This window comes from Gavialis gangeticus, unplaced genomic scaffold (genome assembly GCF_001723915.1).
Source record: "Gavialis gangeticus isolate Ggan-Ray unplaced genomic scaffold, GavGan_comp1, whole genome shotgun sequence".
Lineage (NCBI taxonomy): Eukaryota > Metazoa > Chordata > Crocodylia > Gavialidae > Gavialis > Gavialis gangeticus.
Genome location: NW_017729022.1, coordinates 50,657,727 through 50,674,223, shown reverse-complemented (window position 1 = coordinate 50,674,223; position 16,497 = coordinate 50,657,727). Strand labels below are relative to the sequence as shown.

At 46.4% G+C, this 16,497-nt stretch overlaps 2 protein-coding genes and 1 long non-coding RNA gene across 3 annotated transcripts in view; 2 read left to right on the top strand and 1 right to left on the bottom strand.

Moving 5' to 3' along the window:
- The window catches only part of POLDIP3 (DNA polymerase delta interacting protein 3), a 30,922-nt gene extending 18,341 nt beyond the window's left edge, over positions 1 to 12,581 (top strand). Inside the window, exons 4-9 of the mRNA XM_019514887.1 lie at positions 2,867 to 2,958; positions 6,911 to 7,093; positions 7,609 to 7,686; positions 8,745 to 8,874; positions 9,795 to 9,861; positions 10,510 to 12,581. Coding sequence (XP_019370432.1) covers positions 2,867 to 2,958; positions 6,911 to 7,093; positions 7,609 to 7,686; positions 8,745 to 8,874; positions 9,795 to 9,861; positions 10,510 to 10,684 — 725 coding nt within the window. The 3' untranslated portion in view covers positions 10,685 to 12,581. The remainder of the gene's footprint in view (positions 1 to 2,866; positions 2,959 to 6,910; positions 7,094 to 7,608; positions 7,687 to 8,744; positions 8,875 to 9,794; positions 9,862 to 10,509) is intronic.
- LOC109295819 lies at positions 4,805 to 6,903 on the bottom strand. Its single transcript, XR_002096848.1, has 2 exons — positions 5,704 to 6,903; positions 4,805 to 5,340 (listed from the first exon to the last, which is right to left on the bottom strand). It is a non-coding gene; the product is annotated as an uncharacterized LOC109295819 (long non-coding RNA).
- A 3,639-nt stretch (positions 12,582 to 16,220) lies between the features above and the next one.
- RRP7A (ribosomal RNA processing 7 homolog A) overlaps positions 16,221 to 16,497 on the top strand; it is a 4,533-nt gene continuing 4,256 nt past the window's right edge. Inside the window, exons 1-2 of the mRNA XM_019515796.1 lie at positions 16,221 to 16,383; positions 16,478 to 16,493. Coding sequence (XP_019371341.1) covers positions 16,236 to 16,383; positions 16,478 to 16,493 — 164 coding nt within the window. The 5' untranslated portion in view covers positions 16,221 to 16,235. The remainder of the gene's footprint in view (positions 16,384 to 16,477; positions 16,494 to 16,497) is intronic.

Below are 16,497 nucleotides of genomic sequence, written 5' to 3'. Positions count from 1 at the left end.
GGACACCTGGGTTCTCCCTAGCTCTGGGAGGGCAACGAGGCCTGGGGCTCTGGAGCAGGGGGCTGGGAACCCAGACACCTGGGTTCTCTACTAGCTGTGTGAGTAGAGTGGGGTCTGGGAGCCCCAGTGCCCGGGTTCTCTGCCAGCTCTGAGAAGCGGTGGGAGCCCAGACGCCTGGGTTCTTTTCCTGCTGTGGGAGGGGGTCTAGCAGCTAAGAGCTGGGGCTAATGGAAGCCTGGATGCCTGGGGTCTATCCCAGCTCTGGGATGGGGAGGGGAGGATTCAAAGGTTCAGTCACAGCTTACTCAGATCCATGTGTTCTCATGTAGAATCATGGTAAAATAAATGGGATGTTTCTTGTCTTAACTATGTTATCTGAACACCAGTGGGTATTTTTGACCTTAGCTAATCTAATTTTTTTCAGGATTCTTTGTTAAGTTCCCCCTTATGTTCCTTCCTTCTAGGCTCATGTCATAAAATAAGTGATGATTTCACACCAGATCAGGGATTTATTCATCTCCAACATATTGTCTGCCTGCCTGCCTACATTGTATCTGATCAGAAATTATTAGGTGTGCTGTTGAGAGGGATTGCTTTTAGAAGCTCTAGATGTTGGCCTTGATTAAAGCACATGTTGAATTTTATTGAGTAGTGTTCTTGGGTAGTGTCCTAGTTACTTAATTGAATAGATTTCCTCTAAAGAACTAGGGGAGAAATTGTGAACCTTGGGGTGTCACCTCACTTCTGTGACCTTGTTTACATTTTAAAGCTTTAGTTCTGCTCAAGTTCAATCTTAACCCCTTTGATTTTGACAGCCCCCCCCCCGCTTCTTTTTCTTTTGGGATTTTTCTCTGCCTTGTCTGAATTTTTTCTTTGTTACTCTAATTAAGATGTTTATCCTGTCTTGGTCATCTTGCCGTGGTTACAGCAACTCAAACATTTCACTTCATTTACTAACCACCTTCATCCACCAAGATGGCCGTCACGTAATTTTTTTCTCCTTTGTTCTGACACAGCTGCATTCCTTGAATCTTTTTTCACTTTTTCCATCTGTTACATTCAAATGCCAGGTTCTCATCTTTGGAACTCTTCACCTCTGCAGCCCCCCGGGATCCTCTGCATCTATCTTATCCTACCATCTCTTGCCCCTTCCACCCCTGCTGTGTCTTGGCTTCATTCTTTCTTTAAGCTTGGAACCTTTATGCTTATTTTCAGCATGCCAACCAGGATCTCTTCCTCCTTAAATGTCACTTACTTTACAAAACCTTTCTTCAGTGATCTTCCTCTCCTTGTGAGTTGTTTCCATGTATATTTTTTGGTTTAAGCTAAATTATAAGATTGTTGAGCAGGGACTTTGCCCTTATTTGTGTTTTGGGAAGGTCGTTCATCCTTTGCAAGCGAAGATGACCGCATCCAAGTGGGGGGGGGAGGAGAAAAGAGAAAGGAAGTGGGAAAGAAAAAGGGAGGGAGAAAAGAGAAAGGGAGAAAGAAGAGAGAGGAGGCGGGTGGAGGCTAGGTCATGTGGCACAGGTTATAAGCCCAGTCTTTGCCCTGAACAGTCTGTTGCAGCAGGTGCAGGAGAGCGCTGAGGACTGGGCGTGAGAGGTCCTTGTTTTCCTGGCCACATGCTTCCTTACTTCCTCTGCTATGTGTCGCTGCTCAAAGGCCAGTGCTCTGCTCTGGGCCAGTGACCTTCAAGATGGATGGTCATGAGTGATTTGCTCCCATGACTCCAGATCTATGCCAAAATTCTTTAGGGACATCTTTAGGGTATCCTTGTACCACTGCATGGCAAAAGCATACTCCATTTGACAGTTCACCATAGAAGAAATTCTTCCGCAGGCAAGTGTCAGGCATTCTTGAAAGGTGGCCTGCCCGTCTTAGCTGTGCCAATTTTAATGGGGTGTGGATACTGGGGAGAGCTGATCTAACTGAGCACCTCAGTGTCTAGAATCTTGTCCTGCCACTTGATCTTAAGTATCTTTCGCAGGCAGCATAGGTGGAAGTGGTTTAGTTTCTTGGCGTGATGCTGGTACGTGGTCCAGGTTTCACAGACATAAAGGAGGGTTGGGAGAATGATGGCTTTGTAAACCTTTAGTTTCATCGACATTCCAATGCCTCTGCAATCCCAAACCAACTTACAGAGTCTGCCAAAGACCACGCTGGCTTTTGCTAGCCTTGTGTTGACTTCATTTTGGAAAGGACCCTATGCATTTATGCTTCCCGTTTTCAATAGCATTGGTTAAAGTGTGTGAAAGTGTTTTGTGTAGGATTTAGTTTTGTCTGGAGGGGTTCAAAGCACTGAAGTGGAGCTGGAAAATGAATTATTCATTCAGCAGAATACCCACACCTCCCAGCACAGTGTTTTCTGATGCCAGGCTACCATCTGGTGTGCTGAAGGAAACAGTCTATTCAAAATGAATGTGGGGCTCTGATGCATTTGGCAGCCTCCTGTTTACAAAGAAGGCATATATGTAGACTTCAGGTTTAAAGCTGGGAGGGTACGAAAGAATATTAGGCACTAATGTTTCTTTGTCTTACCATTGTCCTGCATGAGTCCAGATAATGTCCAGGGTTTTTTTAAAAATCTGCTTTCAGCTTCGTTATGTCTAGAGAAAACTCTGTTCTGTGAAAAGGTCAGTGTAGGGCAGTTCTGGTATTTGACATCACCGTCAGCTTTTCAGCTTTGGATAGCGCAGGCAGCAGCAGGGCACAGAGGAGAAGGAAGTATTGGTGGGGTTTACCTTCTGCTAGTGAATGGGTTTCTTTCAAAGGAGGCTGGAAGTAGAGAGACTGCCCTGGCAGGCATGGCGCCTAGAGAAAAGCCACATCCTCATGAGCCATGTGTTTGCTTGTCCATAGGCCCCGTATGACATGGAAGACGATGATGGAACTGTCTCTCCCCTTCCTAGCAAACAGATGAAAATCACCACCACAAACAGCTTCCTGCACAGTGCGGTAAGGTTCCCACCACACCACATCATGCTCGTGTTGGGTGAATGTGTAGGCTGCAGCTTTACAAGGCTCATGTTCTTCTGAAGCAGTGGTACAACCTTTTTGGTTGACAGGCCAGATCTGGCTGGTGGTCCCAATCCAGCACAGGAGGTAGCAGCACGGACCTATCCAGCTGCACAGAAAGGGGCAGGGAGCATCCTGGCTCCAGTGTGCCCCCTCCTCCCCACAACATCTTCACTATGCAGCCCCTTCCCCTCCTCCTTACTGTCAGACCCTGCTCTCTCTGAGCACATGGAAGTGAGAAACAAATTTGAAAATGATGACCTTGAAATAAACATAGCTCTAGACATTTACATATAGTACTAATAGATTTAGTTAATCCAGAATTTGTATATTTTACCTTTTTTTAAACTGCTGCAAGTTTTAGCACAGGGGCTCCATAAACACTTTTAAGTAGTACTTTTACACTACTTATATATAGCACAAACTCTACGTCATATTAATCCAAAGACAAAAGGCTCATGATTTACCATAAAGTTTGTTGTGCTGGGCACCAGCAAAGTCTATAGCATTTCAAACAGTGGTGACCCTCACAGCTCAGCATTGCTTAGTATGTGTGTGTAGTCCAGATATATTCAACCCCACCCCAAAAAAAAGAAAAAAAATCCATGTGCTAATTAGCTCATCATGACTGGAACTGTGTGCTCTTGTAATGAGTCGTGGGATCCTCCAAAAATGTATATGCAGATAGACTGTAGAGCAGCCTGGTGTGGCTTTATCTCAGGAGGGCAGAGCCACACTGTTCATGTGCTACAGGCTGAGAGGGACCAACAGAGGGATTTCTGATTAACTATTTAGGGCCCTGCTTGGTGATGTTTCTAGACATTTAAGACTGATGAAGAAATAGGAATCATTGGAAATGGGAAAGAAAGGTGCAGCTCAGCTGTGGGAGTGAAGAGGAAATCAAAATGTATGCAATGTATTGGCTCACCATGACTTGGAAAAGAGTTGATGCTGAGGGGGACTCTGCTCAACAGACACTGTCATTTATCTTATTTAGGTGGGTTGCACTAACCTGTTGTTTACCTGGAGATACTGTGAGGTTAAGATCTTCCCATGGGAAATGAACATGGGAGGTTAACTATACATTACCTCTGTGAGTACTACCCCGTGCCAGAAAAGCGGTTATCCCCAGCAACTAGGAAAACCACCTTAGTGGTCATGGTATTTTCCCTGCCAGATATGGGAGACTGCTCCGTCGCTTGCTCCTACAGCCATGTGGCTGAGGGTGAGCAAAACTCAGGGGCATCCAAACCCCAAGCCTCCAGGCTTGGGCTTGCACATAGGATGCCTACCAAAGGATTTGGAAGTATCTGAAGCCCCAGGCTGGGGTGTAGGATACTTGCTGGTAGCTGGGCCACATATGATTCTTGCATGATTCACATGAATTTCAAATTGATTTGACTTACAATGTGAAAAACTTTCTTTAAAAAACAAACCAAAAAAACCCGACCTGGAGATACCGTGAGGTGGTATTCAGCCTATGTGGTTTTACTTACCTGGCAGTGGCAGACTGCATTTGTACTTTCCCCCTGGCTTACTCCTTTGGCCTTTTGGCTAGGAGCAAGTGTGACTAGGGGGCATCTGAACTGAGGGGTCTTGGAGGGAGGAGACTTGCCCAATAGTAGAGCCACATAGACTCAAACAATTGAGCTTGGCTCAGTCAGTCTGGAAGTATGAACTAATTTGGCCTTAAGCCAAAATAGAAAAAATGACAGGTTCCCATCAGTATTTATTTAATTTAGTTTCAAGGGCAAAATCAGTTCTGTTGGGCAAAACCCAATAGTCAAGTTCTGAATTTCAACTGAATAGAGCTCAATCATTCAGATCTATGTGGCTCTACCACTAAGCAAGTATCCTGTCTCCCAGACCCATCAGTCTTGGGATACTCCCTGACTCCACGATAGGCATCCTGTGTGCAAGCTCCAAGCTTGGAGGCATTGGGGTTCAGATGCCCTCTTGTCTCGCTTACTCCTAGCCAAAAGGCTGAGGAGTAAGCTGGGGGGCAGGGGGTGTTGTGTGAATGCAGTCCCCAATGGCCACACAATTTTTGTAGTCCCACATTTGGAAAATCTTGTATGTAGGGGTCAGCCTGCCTGAAGTGCAAGGGACAGGCCTCACTGTGGGAAACCACCTTTGTGATCATGGTATCACCCCTTCCAGATATGTTTCCACAATATCAGCCATGTACTTTATAGTCATGTTTAATGTTAGGTGCACTTAATCAGTGTAATAGTTGGTTTCCATTACTGAGCACGTGCTGCCTTTCAAAGATGGACTGTATTTGGTGAGCTTTCCTTATATGTGAATGTAAGATGAGGGTCTCTTTCCCCCCCACCCCCGATGAGGAATGGAAAGGTATTGGGAGAAGTGTATATGTGTCGGGACAGGATGGGGGATGTGGGTGAAGGCCGAGTGGCAACAACAAGGCAGCCTTCAGGATAAGCTTATCAGGAGACAGCTTGAGAAAACTGTGCGTGGTTCAGCAAACAACAGGATGAGTCGCTGTCAGACTGCCAAGAGTATGTTACAGGGCAGCTTGACCCGTACATGGCTTACTAGTATATAAAGGGGTCTGTGCCTTGCTCTCGCTGAGAATTAGGTTCCCCTTGCTTTTTCTCCCGTGGCCTCGCAAAATAAAGTGCTTCTGATAGCCAAACACTGATCCTGTCTGAATTTCTACTTCACCCCCCACCCCCATGCCGTTCATCTTGTAGTCAAATAAATATGGTATATAAATGATGAAACCCTGGAATGTGCACTTCCATCCCTGCCCTTTCCTTTCTGCCAACACTTCAACTTTTCTTCAGATCGCAAAGTCCCCTTTGGGCTCCCTATGGCTATACAAGCCTTTTGCAGCTGGAATAACTGCTTTCTCCTTGCTGACAAGAGTCCTGCATGTTGGTTCTTGGCTTACCTCCCTTTGTTTGGAGCAGTTCTTTGGACCTGTCTCATCACTGCCTTGAGCATGAAAGTAATGGAAACTTGCTGGTCCCCCTGATCCCAGACGTCAACAAAGAAGGAGCTTTCTTTTGTAGTGGCGAATTGCTGTTGGCTGCCTGTCAGTAGGTACCAGCCATCTGGGGTAGGAGAAGACAGATGGATGTGGCTGTTCCGGTGTGCACAGTCTGATGTAGTCAATCTCCCTTTTGTGTTTTAGAATAAGTATGAGACCAGTGTCACTGGTTCTGGGGGTGCCGATATCTGAATAAGTTTCAGGGAAAAAACTGAACTTCTAACCAGTTGTGGTCATTAAAGATCCTCAGCACTTCTCACAAGAGCTTGTGTTAGCTTCCATATACTGATATAGCTCCAAGCATCATTGTTTTGCTAGGTGAAAATTTCCCAAGCAGTTCCAAATAGAAAAGGTGCTCTTTACCTCTTGTCCTGTGATGCTATGGCAGCCTTTTCCTTCAGAAACACTAGCCTGCCTAAATACTAACCTGCCAACTTGTATGTGGTTACAGTCCAGTTATCTCTGCAGGCACTCAATAAGGTGCTATGAGATTTTCAGGCTTAAAGGGGTTCTAAACATGGAAGTTTTTCTTAACTCTGCTTTACTATTGCAGTGTGAAAGCAGAGGTACCTGTTAACATTGATTTTCTCTAGGGAAATCATTAGAGTATTTAGTATGTGTTGGTAACTCTGACTGGCTGTCAGTAGCATAACTAAAGTAGGGTGGCTGGAGCAGTAGTCCCAGATGTCAATTTAGGTGGAGGCAGAAAAATAACAGCTGCAGCCACAGCCACATGGCCATGCCAGTAGCACCAGCAGCTGGAAATTGCCATTGCCCCAGGTGCCCCCTTTTATGCCTCTAGTTGTTGCTGCTTGCAAAGGAGTTTTACTTGTGAAGGTATACGCTTTTCAGGGATGTTTTTATTCTCTCTTTCTGTAGGCTGGGCTGAGTGGCAATAAGTTCTCTCTGTCCAAGACTGTCCCGCTCACCAAAGTGGTTCAGAATGATACCTATACAGCACCCCCAGCCCCACCCTCTCCCATTCGGACAAAGGCCCTGACAAGCGTGTCCCGGACCTTAGTGACAAAAGAGGAACCACCAAAAGAGCCAGCACCTGTTGAGGTGAGTGTAAGGAAAGAGTACTCCCTTCTGGATGGGTTGGCTGGACAACTCCCCTCCATGGCCCCTTCCCACTCACCAGGATTTACTACTATGTTTCGAGCCAGTGGTGATTTACTAGAATCCACTGTCTATAAAAAAATTACTTGGACATGAGCAGTGACTCGCAAGTCCAGTATGATTGGAGCTTTAACTAGGCAACTCTTGCTGTTGCATGTTGGGCAAACTAGTTGCCATATTCACTGTTGGGGTAGAAGAATTACTTCAGAGACCAACTAGTATGGAAGAAGGGCTATTTCTGTAAAGATCTGTTGAGCTGAGATTTGGTGGACTTTGGTACTTAACCCAAAAACAAGTGTTTTTGTTTTGTTTTTTTCCCCGTCTTCCTCCTCCCCCCATTTGCTTTCCTTAGGATCCCAGTTACTACCATTTATTTGTTTTCTCTGTCACTTTTTCTTCCCTAATGTGTTTTTCTCTCTCCCTAATGTGAATGACTCATTTTACTTTTATATTGGCAGCCGGTGTTCAGCCCTCTGGAAGGCACAAAGATGACTGTGAACAATCTGCACCCCCGAGTAACAGAAGAAGACATTGTTGTAAGTGCCATTTATCTGTGTCTTTATAATTTCACACCCTACCCTTCTGTGTGGATTTGACTGCAATAGGCACATTTCATTTGTGGTTTGTGTGTTTGATTTCCTTTGAGCCTTGAGGATTCTGTAGTTAGCTTTTTCATCTTACTCTAAACAGAGACTTTTTTAGGGTCCATTAAGCTGATCAGCCGTCAGTTGGGGGATCTGATATCAAGTGGTACATGATGGTAGTATCTTCTTTGCCTTCTCCAATTTAAGTTCCATACCCAAAGCCTTCATAGCACTTTTGTACCCTGCTGACTGAAGAATGGCTGGGTCTTCTGTATAGTATTGTAGAGAGCTAACGAGCTTGCACCCCAGTACTAGCTGCCCTTGCTGTCTGCTACAGGCTGCCTACTAGCAGCTAGGTCATTGGGACTTTAAAAAAAATGTTATATGGAAAACATGGACAATGCATCTCTGCCAGTTAGGCTGAAACAAGATAAGGGGTTAACTCCAAATACTTCCTTTGTGGTGAAACTTGAGTGCAAAAGCCTGACTGCAATGGCTTTGAACTCTTAGCCCTGGGCAGTAGCCAATTACTGTTCTGACCTGCCAGCATAAGGTCCCTTTGCTGCTGAGATCTGAACTTGCTCATCAGCCAATTTGTTTAAGGCTGGGAAAGCAACAGGTTCTGGGCCTGATGGCTGATGTTGCCAGCCTGCCAGTGTTCGTTCAGGTCTCTGGTTTGAGACCTGACCCTGCTGCCGGCCTCTGGAACAGCTCCCAGCCAGACTGTTTGGAAGCTGAACCAGATAACCCTTGAGGTCCCTTTCAACCCTATGATTCCTTTAGCCTGTGTGTTAGTAAACTTACAATGCAGACTAGGCCACCAGACATCATAAAAACCTGTACCATAGTACATCGATCTAGAGAACCAGCCATTTTGCTCCCAGATCCTTGGACTATGGAATGAAATGGTGCTGCCAGAAAGTGCTGTAAGCCTGACTTAGAGATGGCACGATTTCCTGATCCAAATGGTAACTAATACAGCACTGGCAGCAGCTCTTATCTTTCCTCAGGAGTTGTTCTGTGTGTGTGGCGCTCTGAAGCGAGCCCGTCTGGTGCATCCTGGAGTGGCTGAGGTGGTCTTTGTAAAGAAGGAAGATGCCATTACAGCATATAAGAAATACAACAACAGGTGCTTAGATGGTAAGCCTGAGGCTAGGATTGGGATTGAAGGTGTGGGGGGTCTATGAATTCATCACAGGCTTTTCCACCTTGATGTAGGTTCCAAAAAGTGCTTCAGCTGCTTTTTGTGCTGTCTCTGTCAGGGAATGTTTTTGAGGGCTGTAAAACTGGCGCTAAGGCCATTTGTTCAGGTTTTTATATAATCAGTTATCTCTCTACTGTCCATCAGAGTTGCTTCTAGACTACTTTGCTAGAAAGGCATAGCGCAAAGATAGAGGCCAGTTTCCATTGAAGTTAATAGTATTGAATTCTGTTTATTAGATATAATCATGGGTACTTCTAAACCAGAATCCTGCCTCCTGTTGGGAGCCAGTGCTATGTACTCCAGGGGAAGGCATAACATGTTAGTGCACCTCGCTGTACAAGACAGAGGTCTAGGTACATCCAAAGCATTTATGAATCAGGCTTCTGTAAAAGTGAATATGAGTTTCTCTGAGTTGATAGTACAGCTTTTGACTAGTCAGGACAGATCTGTATATTATCACAGAGGAAAATTGCCATCACTTCTGATTATATACTTATCTTTTACTCTTGAGCATAAGGATTGACAGTTTTTGTAACCTTATATCTAGCAAGTGGAAACTAGCTGCATGTGTCCGAGGCAAAAGGTAGCTGAGTGACTTGATGCCAAATTGTGTAAGGTGCAATCTCAAATCTTGCAGATTGCTCAGCCATCCCAGAGCTGAACTTTTTATTCCAAATTGACCTTTTCCAGTAGCTCTACTGTGGTTTTACTGTAAAAGAAAGGACAAATGAACACTCTAATGGCTCTTCCAACATGTAAGGCTACTTTTGCTTATCCTTACCTGCAATCCAGCACAGTACTCCTGAAGCTTTGCCTTGCTGGAATTCTAAGATTTGGGATTTCTGTCTGTTTATAGGGCAGCCAATGAAATGCAACCTTCACATGAATGGAAATGTCATCACATCAGACCAGCCAATCTTGCTGTAAGTGTCCAAGTGTAGAAGAACCAAAAATTCTATGCAGGTTGTGTTTTTGGAGTGGGGAGAGGGTGGCTGGGCATGCGAGTCGGAGAAGGAAAACATTTCTGTGGTAAACTTCTCTCAAGCACAGAGGTAGTTAACTGTGTTAGTCTGAAGTCAGGTAGAATGTAGGGCGGGGGGGCACCTTGGGACTAACTGATTCAGAGAGGCATGAGCTTTCATAGGCAACAGCCTACTTTGTCAGACATCTTTGGAAGTCCTACACCACACTACCCTGCGCTGCCTTATTTACTCAAGAAAATCTTCAGTCTGTAGGCACACTTGCATACACCTCTTTAGCTGCACTTTTCCCTCCTGTAGCCGTCTTTCTACAACAGGAACTCCCTTGAGCTCATTGTTGCTAGCTTGCCTGGTCACAGGTTTGCTGCTGAGTGAATGCTTCCCCCACAGGTCCAAGTCACAGCTTGCTTCCATAGCACTCCTTGCTCCTGCTAACTCTGAATGCAGGACTTGAAATCTCTGGAGGCATTGCTTTAAGCCATGCAATCAATATCATGGAAGGGGAAAAAACCAGGAACAGTAAACTTAGATGCTGCCCTACTTCTGATGTAACTTGAAGTTAAATCTTGGCTGTCTTCTTCCTTCCCGCAGTCGATTAAGTGATACTCCCTCTGTGAAGAAGGAAGGAGAACCACGTCGGTCAAGTACAGCTGTCTCCTCAAATCCACCAGCTGAGGTGGACCCTGACACTATCTTGAAGGCGCTCTTCAAATCCTCAGGGGCCTCTGCCTCCGTGCAGCCTACAGAATTCAAAATCAAGCTCTGAGAAGTGGGCAGGAGAGTAGTGGACTGGAAAACTCGCTCAAGTCGGGGAATGGAGAGAATAGCGCAGGGACGCAGGCATTGCTGCGTTTACCTACCGCGCAGTTTTTTGTTTGTTTTCTATGATCGCTCCCTTCCTGTACAGTAGTGTTCCCTCTTGTGTGTATTTTCTGTTTTCATAGTTGGAATTCTCTTCCACCTTTTTCCATAAGAATAACTTCCCCCTTCTACCAATGATATATTACCATGCATAGACCATGTAACTCCCTCCTTTGCTCCAAGCCCCAGTGGCCAGCCTTTTAAAGTGCACCAGGAGACTGATTGGGGTGGGGGATGTAAACACTTCCTCTTCTCTGCTGATTTACCTTTGATGGAAAGGCAAAGCCACGTTGTTCTCACCTGAAGATAATGAGATTTCATTCTTAAAGCTGCTGCATTTGGGTCAAAGCCAGGTGCATTTCTGTGGAACAAGCGACACAATTTTTTTGTCTTGCATTCACCTGGTCATATGCTACTTCAGCTTAACTGTTGGATATTTTATGAAGCAGCAGCCATGATGCTGAGAAACTAACCCGCAGCAGCTCCCATGTGTGCAGACAAATTGATAGGAGACTTGGGGAGGCTGGAGAAGATGCATACTGGTGCAAATATTCATTTGTTGTGCTGGCACAGTTAAGCCTCTGCTAGTGTCCTAGTGAATTTTGGCATTTGATAGTGTGCCCAGGTGGAGAAAATAACTCTGGCATTTATAGGATTAAATATATCAGAACCTTTAGAGTACCTAAGGGTGAGTTGTCCTCCTTTTCCTGTTTCTGGACTGACTTCATGTATCCAGAACCAAAGGAAATCAAGTGTTTCCCTTTCCATTAAGCTATATCATGTGGTATTCTCTGGTGCCTGACATTCATTCTTTGAGGTGGAAAAGGAAGGGGGTGTTTCTATGTTCTCTGATCTGATTTTATGGAGTAGTAAGCTGGGAACGAAGTTGAACACTAACATGTAGGAAGTAATCCCCTTCCTCCTGCCCTTGAGGACTGTGAGTTTTCACAGGGCTCCTTTTGGGTTGGGTAATGCTTAGCTCTACACAGGCCTGTAGCTCACATACTTGGGCAGGAAGTATGGTGGATGCACTTCATGGCTTAAGAGGGATGGCCGCAGGAGGACAACCGGAGCTCCAGATGGAATACGGCAGAGAGGAAGCATAGACACCAGGAGGTCCCGTGTCAAGCAGCAAAGATGTACCTTCCAAAGAGACTGTATATCTCTGGAGATTCAGCAGCCACTAGGTGGCACTTAATGCTTTCTTTATTAGCACACCATTAACTTGGTGAATACTGGAAAGCTAATAGCTACATGTACTTGTATTAATTTTAAAGTGTAGTATGAGAAGAGAGGGAAGGTAACAGCCACCCCTACTTGGGTTTGAACATTATCCTTGCAGCTATGAGACTAACCAGTTCTGTTCAGCCCTGCTGAAATCTTTTAAGTACTGTAATCTGTCCAATACCACTGTAGCTTCAGACTCTGTTTCTTGGTCTACTCTTTGTTTCTTTTGCTCTTGTTCTGTGCAAATTCTTTACTCTGTCCAGCTGGTACAAACCGTTCCTCTCTCACAACATATCCCTCTTAGCCATGGAAATAACGAAGGACTCAACAGGACTTGCTTTTCTGGAGTACTCATTTTGGTCTGGAAATCAACTGCACCATTATGGAAAGTACTTCTTGTGAACTGCAGATGTTTGGGGGGGGGAGGGAGGGGAATTAAGACTGCTATTGTTCCTCTTTTAGGTCACCCATCAAACATCTGTGTTTTAATAATAAAAGGGGGTGGGGGGAGTGAGTGTTAGGGGTTGGAGAAGATTATGTATGATCTGTTTCTGAATAAACGTTTGTTATACAGAGAGTGGATTCTAAGCTTCTTTAGATGCTATGAAGCAGCTGAAAGATCAGAATGGTGGAGCTGTTAAGATTTTTAATCAAGTCTGTTTCACCAGTTGAAACAACTTAGTATGTGCCTAGTGTTTCTGGTTCAGTGCAAATGCCATACATAGCTAAGCAGGTAATGGAGCAGCTGGGCTATCTTTCAAGTAACAGGTACAAGTATGATGGAGCCATTCAGACCAGGCCTATTAAGTTGACAAAACTACCAGCTAATAACTTATTGTTGTCCTATGTGAAATGTCTTCATCTAGTTCTTAGATCTGTGTCCAGACCACCAAAACAGATGATGTTAGCAGCCTAGAGACAAAAGAATTAATATAGATAAGTACCCTCTGCCTCTTATGAAGATGACTGTCAGGGCTGAAGTATATTGGAGGGCTCCTATGAAAGGATGATGTATTGTAATTGCATCTAGTGTACCTGTTCTGAAAGGAAAGATCAGTAAACTGAGCACCTATTTGGCCTTTTTCATGAACATCAAACTAACAAAATTAAACCTTTTAATTAAAAGAGGAGATGGTAAATATGCAGTGTCTGACCTTTTTGGTAGTTCTCACTTCGTGTAGGCTTGCAAATGCTATAAGAGTAGAAAGGAAAATCTATTAAATTACACCATAACTTTTATAGTGTAGCTGTGTGTTTGGTACCCACCACCATGTTGAGACCTCCAAAGCCTTTAAGGGATGCTACTCTTATTCCTCAATAGTCATTACAGTACTCTGGAATGGTGGGACATAATTATCCCTGCTGATCCTGTCCCAGGCTGTGTGACATGCTTACCCTCACAAGTCTGGTATTTCCCAATAATCTCCACACATTCTCTTTCCAAGTTAAATGCTGCTGCCTCTTCCCCTTCTCTTGTGGCACTGAATAGAGGACCAAGCCATCTAATTTGCCTTTGAGCATGGCAGTTTGAGCATACGCTCTGCGTTATCAATATCTTAATGCACTTCTGCAATCTTTTGAAGGTACTGAGGAAGAAACACTTGCAAGCACTATTCAGCACTAGTGTTTCTACCCCCTCCCATGCAAGAGCACTGTGATAAGTGTTATGTTGTGTATTCTCATGCTAGTGTTGCTAGATCTGCTCTTATCAAGCCTAATAAATTCTGCATTTGCCTTTGCTATCTTCGCTGTTCTCTTAACACATGCTCCCTGAGTAATTAATGCTGCTTCCCAGAAAACAAAACTTTCTGACCTGTTTCAACACCTTTGTAATCTTCACATGCATTACTTATGCATCCCCCATCTTCACTGGGGATACTGGACTGCATTGGTAGGAGTGTTGCCAGCAGATCAGCAAAAGTGATTATTCCCTTCTGTTCAGCACTGGTGAGGCCACATCTGGAGTACAGTACTGTGTCCGGTTTTGGGCTCCCCACTACGGAAAGGAAGCAGACAAAATAGTCCAGCAGCAGGCAAAAAAATGGTTAGGGGGCTGGGGCACATGGCATATGGGGAGGCTGAGAGAACTGGGCTTATTTAGTCTGGAGAAGAAAAGACTGAGAGGGGACTTAATAGGTGCCTTGAACTACCTGAATGGGGGTTCCAAAGAGGATGGAGTGAAACTGTTCTCAGTGGTGGCAGATGACAAAACAAGGAGCAATGGTCTCAACTTGCAGCAAGTGAAGTTTAAGGTTAGATATTAGGAAAAACCTCTCTCACTAGGAGGGTAGTAAAGCACTGAAACAGGTTACCCAAAGAGGTTGTGGAACTTCTATCCTTGGAGATAATTTTAAGACCCAGCCAGAAGAAGCCTCAACTGGGATGATCTAGTTGGGGATGGTCCTGCTTTGAGCAGGGGGTTGGACTAGATGACCTCCTGAAGTCCCTTCCAACCCTCACTTTCTATGATTTTTCTCAGATTTTTTCAGACACCTGGAGGAAGAATATGGCCCCAAAAACTATTTTTTTCTACACTGACCTTCATTGCAAGATGTGTCCCCACCTTTCTACCCTGTCCATCACCTCTAATACCCTTTTGCCAGTAGTGCAGCACCCTCAGCAAACCTGAGGTTGTGTCGCCTTTGTTGTCCTATCCATATTTCTGTACTGCTTCAATCCACTACATCCCTTTATCCAGTCCATGACCATTCCAGAAACTGAAGCCAAGAAAATACGCTTCCATTTGTGTACATATGTATTGGATTTGTATGCTATGCTTCCCAAAAAGGCTCCAGCTGGCTTACAACAGAAGAAAAGACATCTCTAACAAATCTCCACAGCCTCTACTCCAACTTAACCTTTCTTGTTAAATACCTGCCCAATAAAAAGGTCTTTCGTTGTCAACATTAACACTTGGTCAGTCCCTGCTAATTTGTGATGAAAGTATGTTCAGGTTACAGTTTCTCCAGAAAGGATGATTGTATCCACATACATGTTTTGTATCAAATGTCTTCTTGGAAAGGATGGCAGAGACTGGCTTCTAGCCTGTATTGGCTGAACACTAGCCACTTTTCAACAACATGCCTTAAGGTGTAGTCTGTAATGCTGCATCCAGTCCTGGCATCTGTGTTGTTCTTTCCCCCACCCCCAAATATTACTTGTTTGTAATTCCTTTGCTTGGTGCGCAGCACTGTGCCCTTGCAGACAATGCTGCTCCTCTTCTTCTGCACCCTCCATGTTTAAGGCTCCTCCTCCTCAGATCTTGCTGCCTCTTAACACACACCACCCTTCTTCCTTCTTCCAGGGGGCTGGCACCCCCAGCACACAAGGTCATTTTGCTTGGCACCCCACAGCCAGCCCAAGCTGGGCTCTGGTACTGGCTCCTAGCAGCAGGGAAGGGGCTAGGGAAGGGCCGTGAATGCCTCACGCCTCCTGAGGCTGGGGGGGTATAGTGACCGCCCACAGGCAGCAGTGGGGGCATGGCGGCGGCGAGCGGGGTATGTCTGCAGGCGGCTGCGCTGACATCGGCAGTGAGGGCAGGCTGAGTGGGCACCACCTGCAGGAGGCTGCAGCGTTGTTGGTGGCAGCGAGTGCTGATCAGCAGTCGGCGAACACCTGCGGACACAGCCAGCAGTGTTGGTGGCAGCAATTGGCAACGGCCCACAGATGCCACAAGTGGTGTTGGTGGCAGGGGGTTGGCGAATGGCGACCACCTGCAGGCTCCGCCAGCACCAGCAGCCAGTCTCAGGGGGTGCACATACACCTGTGTGCACCCCCATGCCAATATTCCCAGCACCTCCCGCAGCGTGTGCCCAGAGGGTCACGTGCAGCTCCACCAGCCGCGGGTGTGCACCAGGGCTGGTGCTTCAGGCACTCTGGCCAAAACCTAGCAGCCCTTGCTCTGCTGGGCTCTGAGCAGGAAGACACCACCCCTCAGCGAAGGGCTCCTGCGCACATCACCCTGGTGACACGCGATATATGTAGCACGGCCACACGTGCTACGGACTTATCCCGGGATAAGAGAGCGCGGCCGCTCTGAGAAGAGCCGCCAGGTGCCGAGCCAGGAAGGAGGCGGGCCAGCGGCGCAGCCGGTCTCTCAGTTGCCCCGGGACGGCTCAGGGCCGCCTCCCCGCCCCACACCCATATGCTTCAAGCGCCTCCCGCCTCCCACGTGGCACCTGGCGCTGAGGCGCCTCCGAGCTGTGCTCCACTCACGTGACGCGCCATCAATGGCGGCCCCGGGCTCCGAACTAAAGCTCCCGGCAGCCCCCTCGCTACACCCCCGTCTCGGCAGTGACGTCGGTTCTCATCGGGCGGCCAAGATGGCCCCCGCGGAGAAGCATGTAACTGCTGCGGCGGCGCCGCCGGGATACACGGGTAACTGGGGTGGGGGGTAGAGGGCGTCGGGTCCCGCTGCGGGGGGGCCGGGCCGGGCCTGGCCGGGCGCTGACGGTGGTTCGTGTCTCCGCAGTGGTGCCGGTGCGGCTGCGG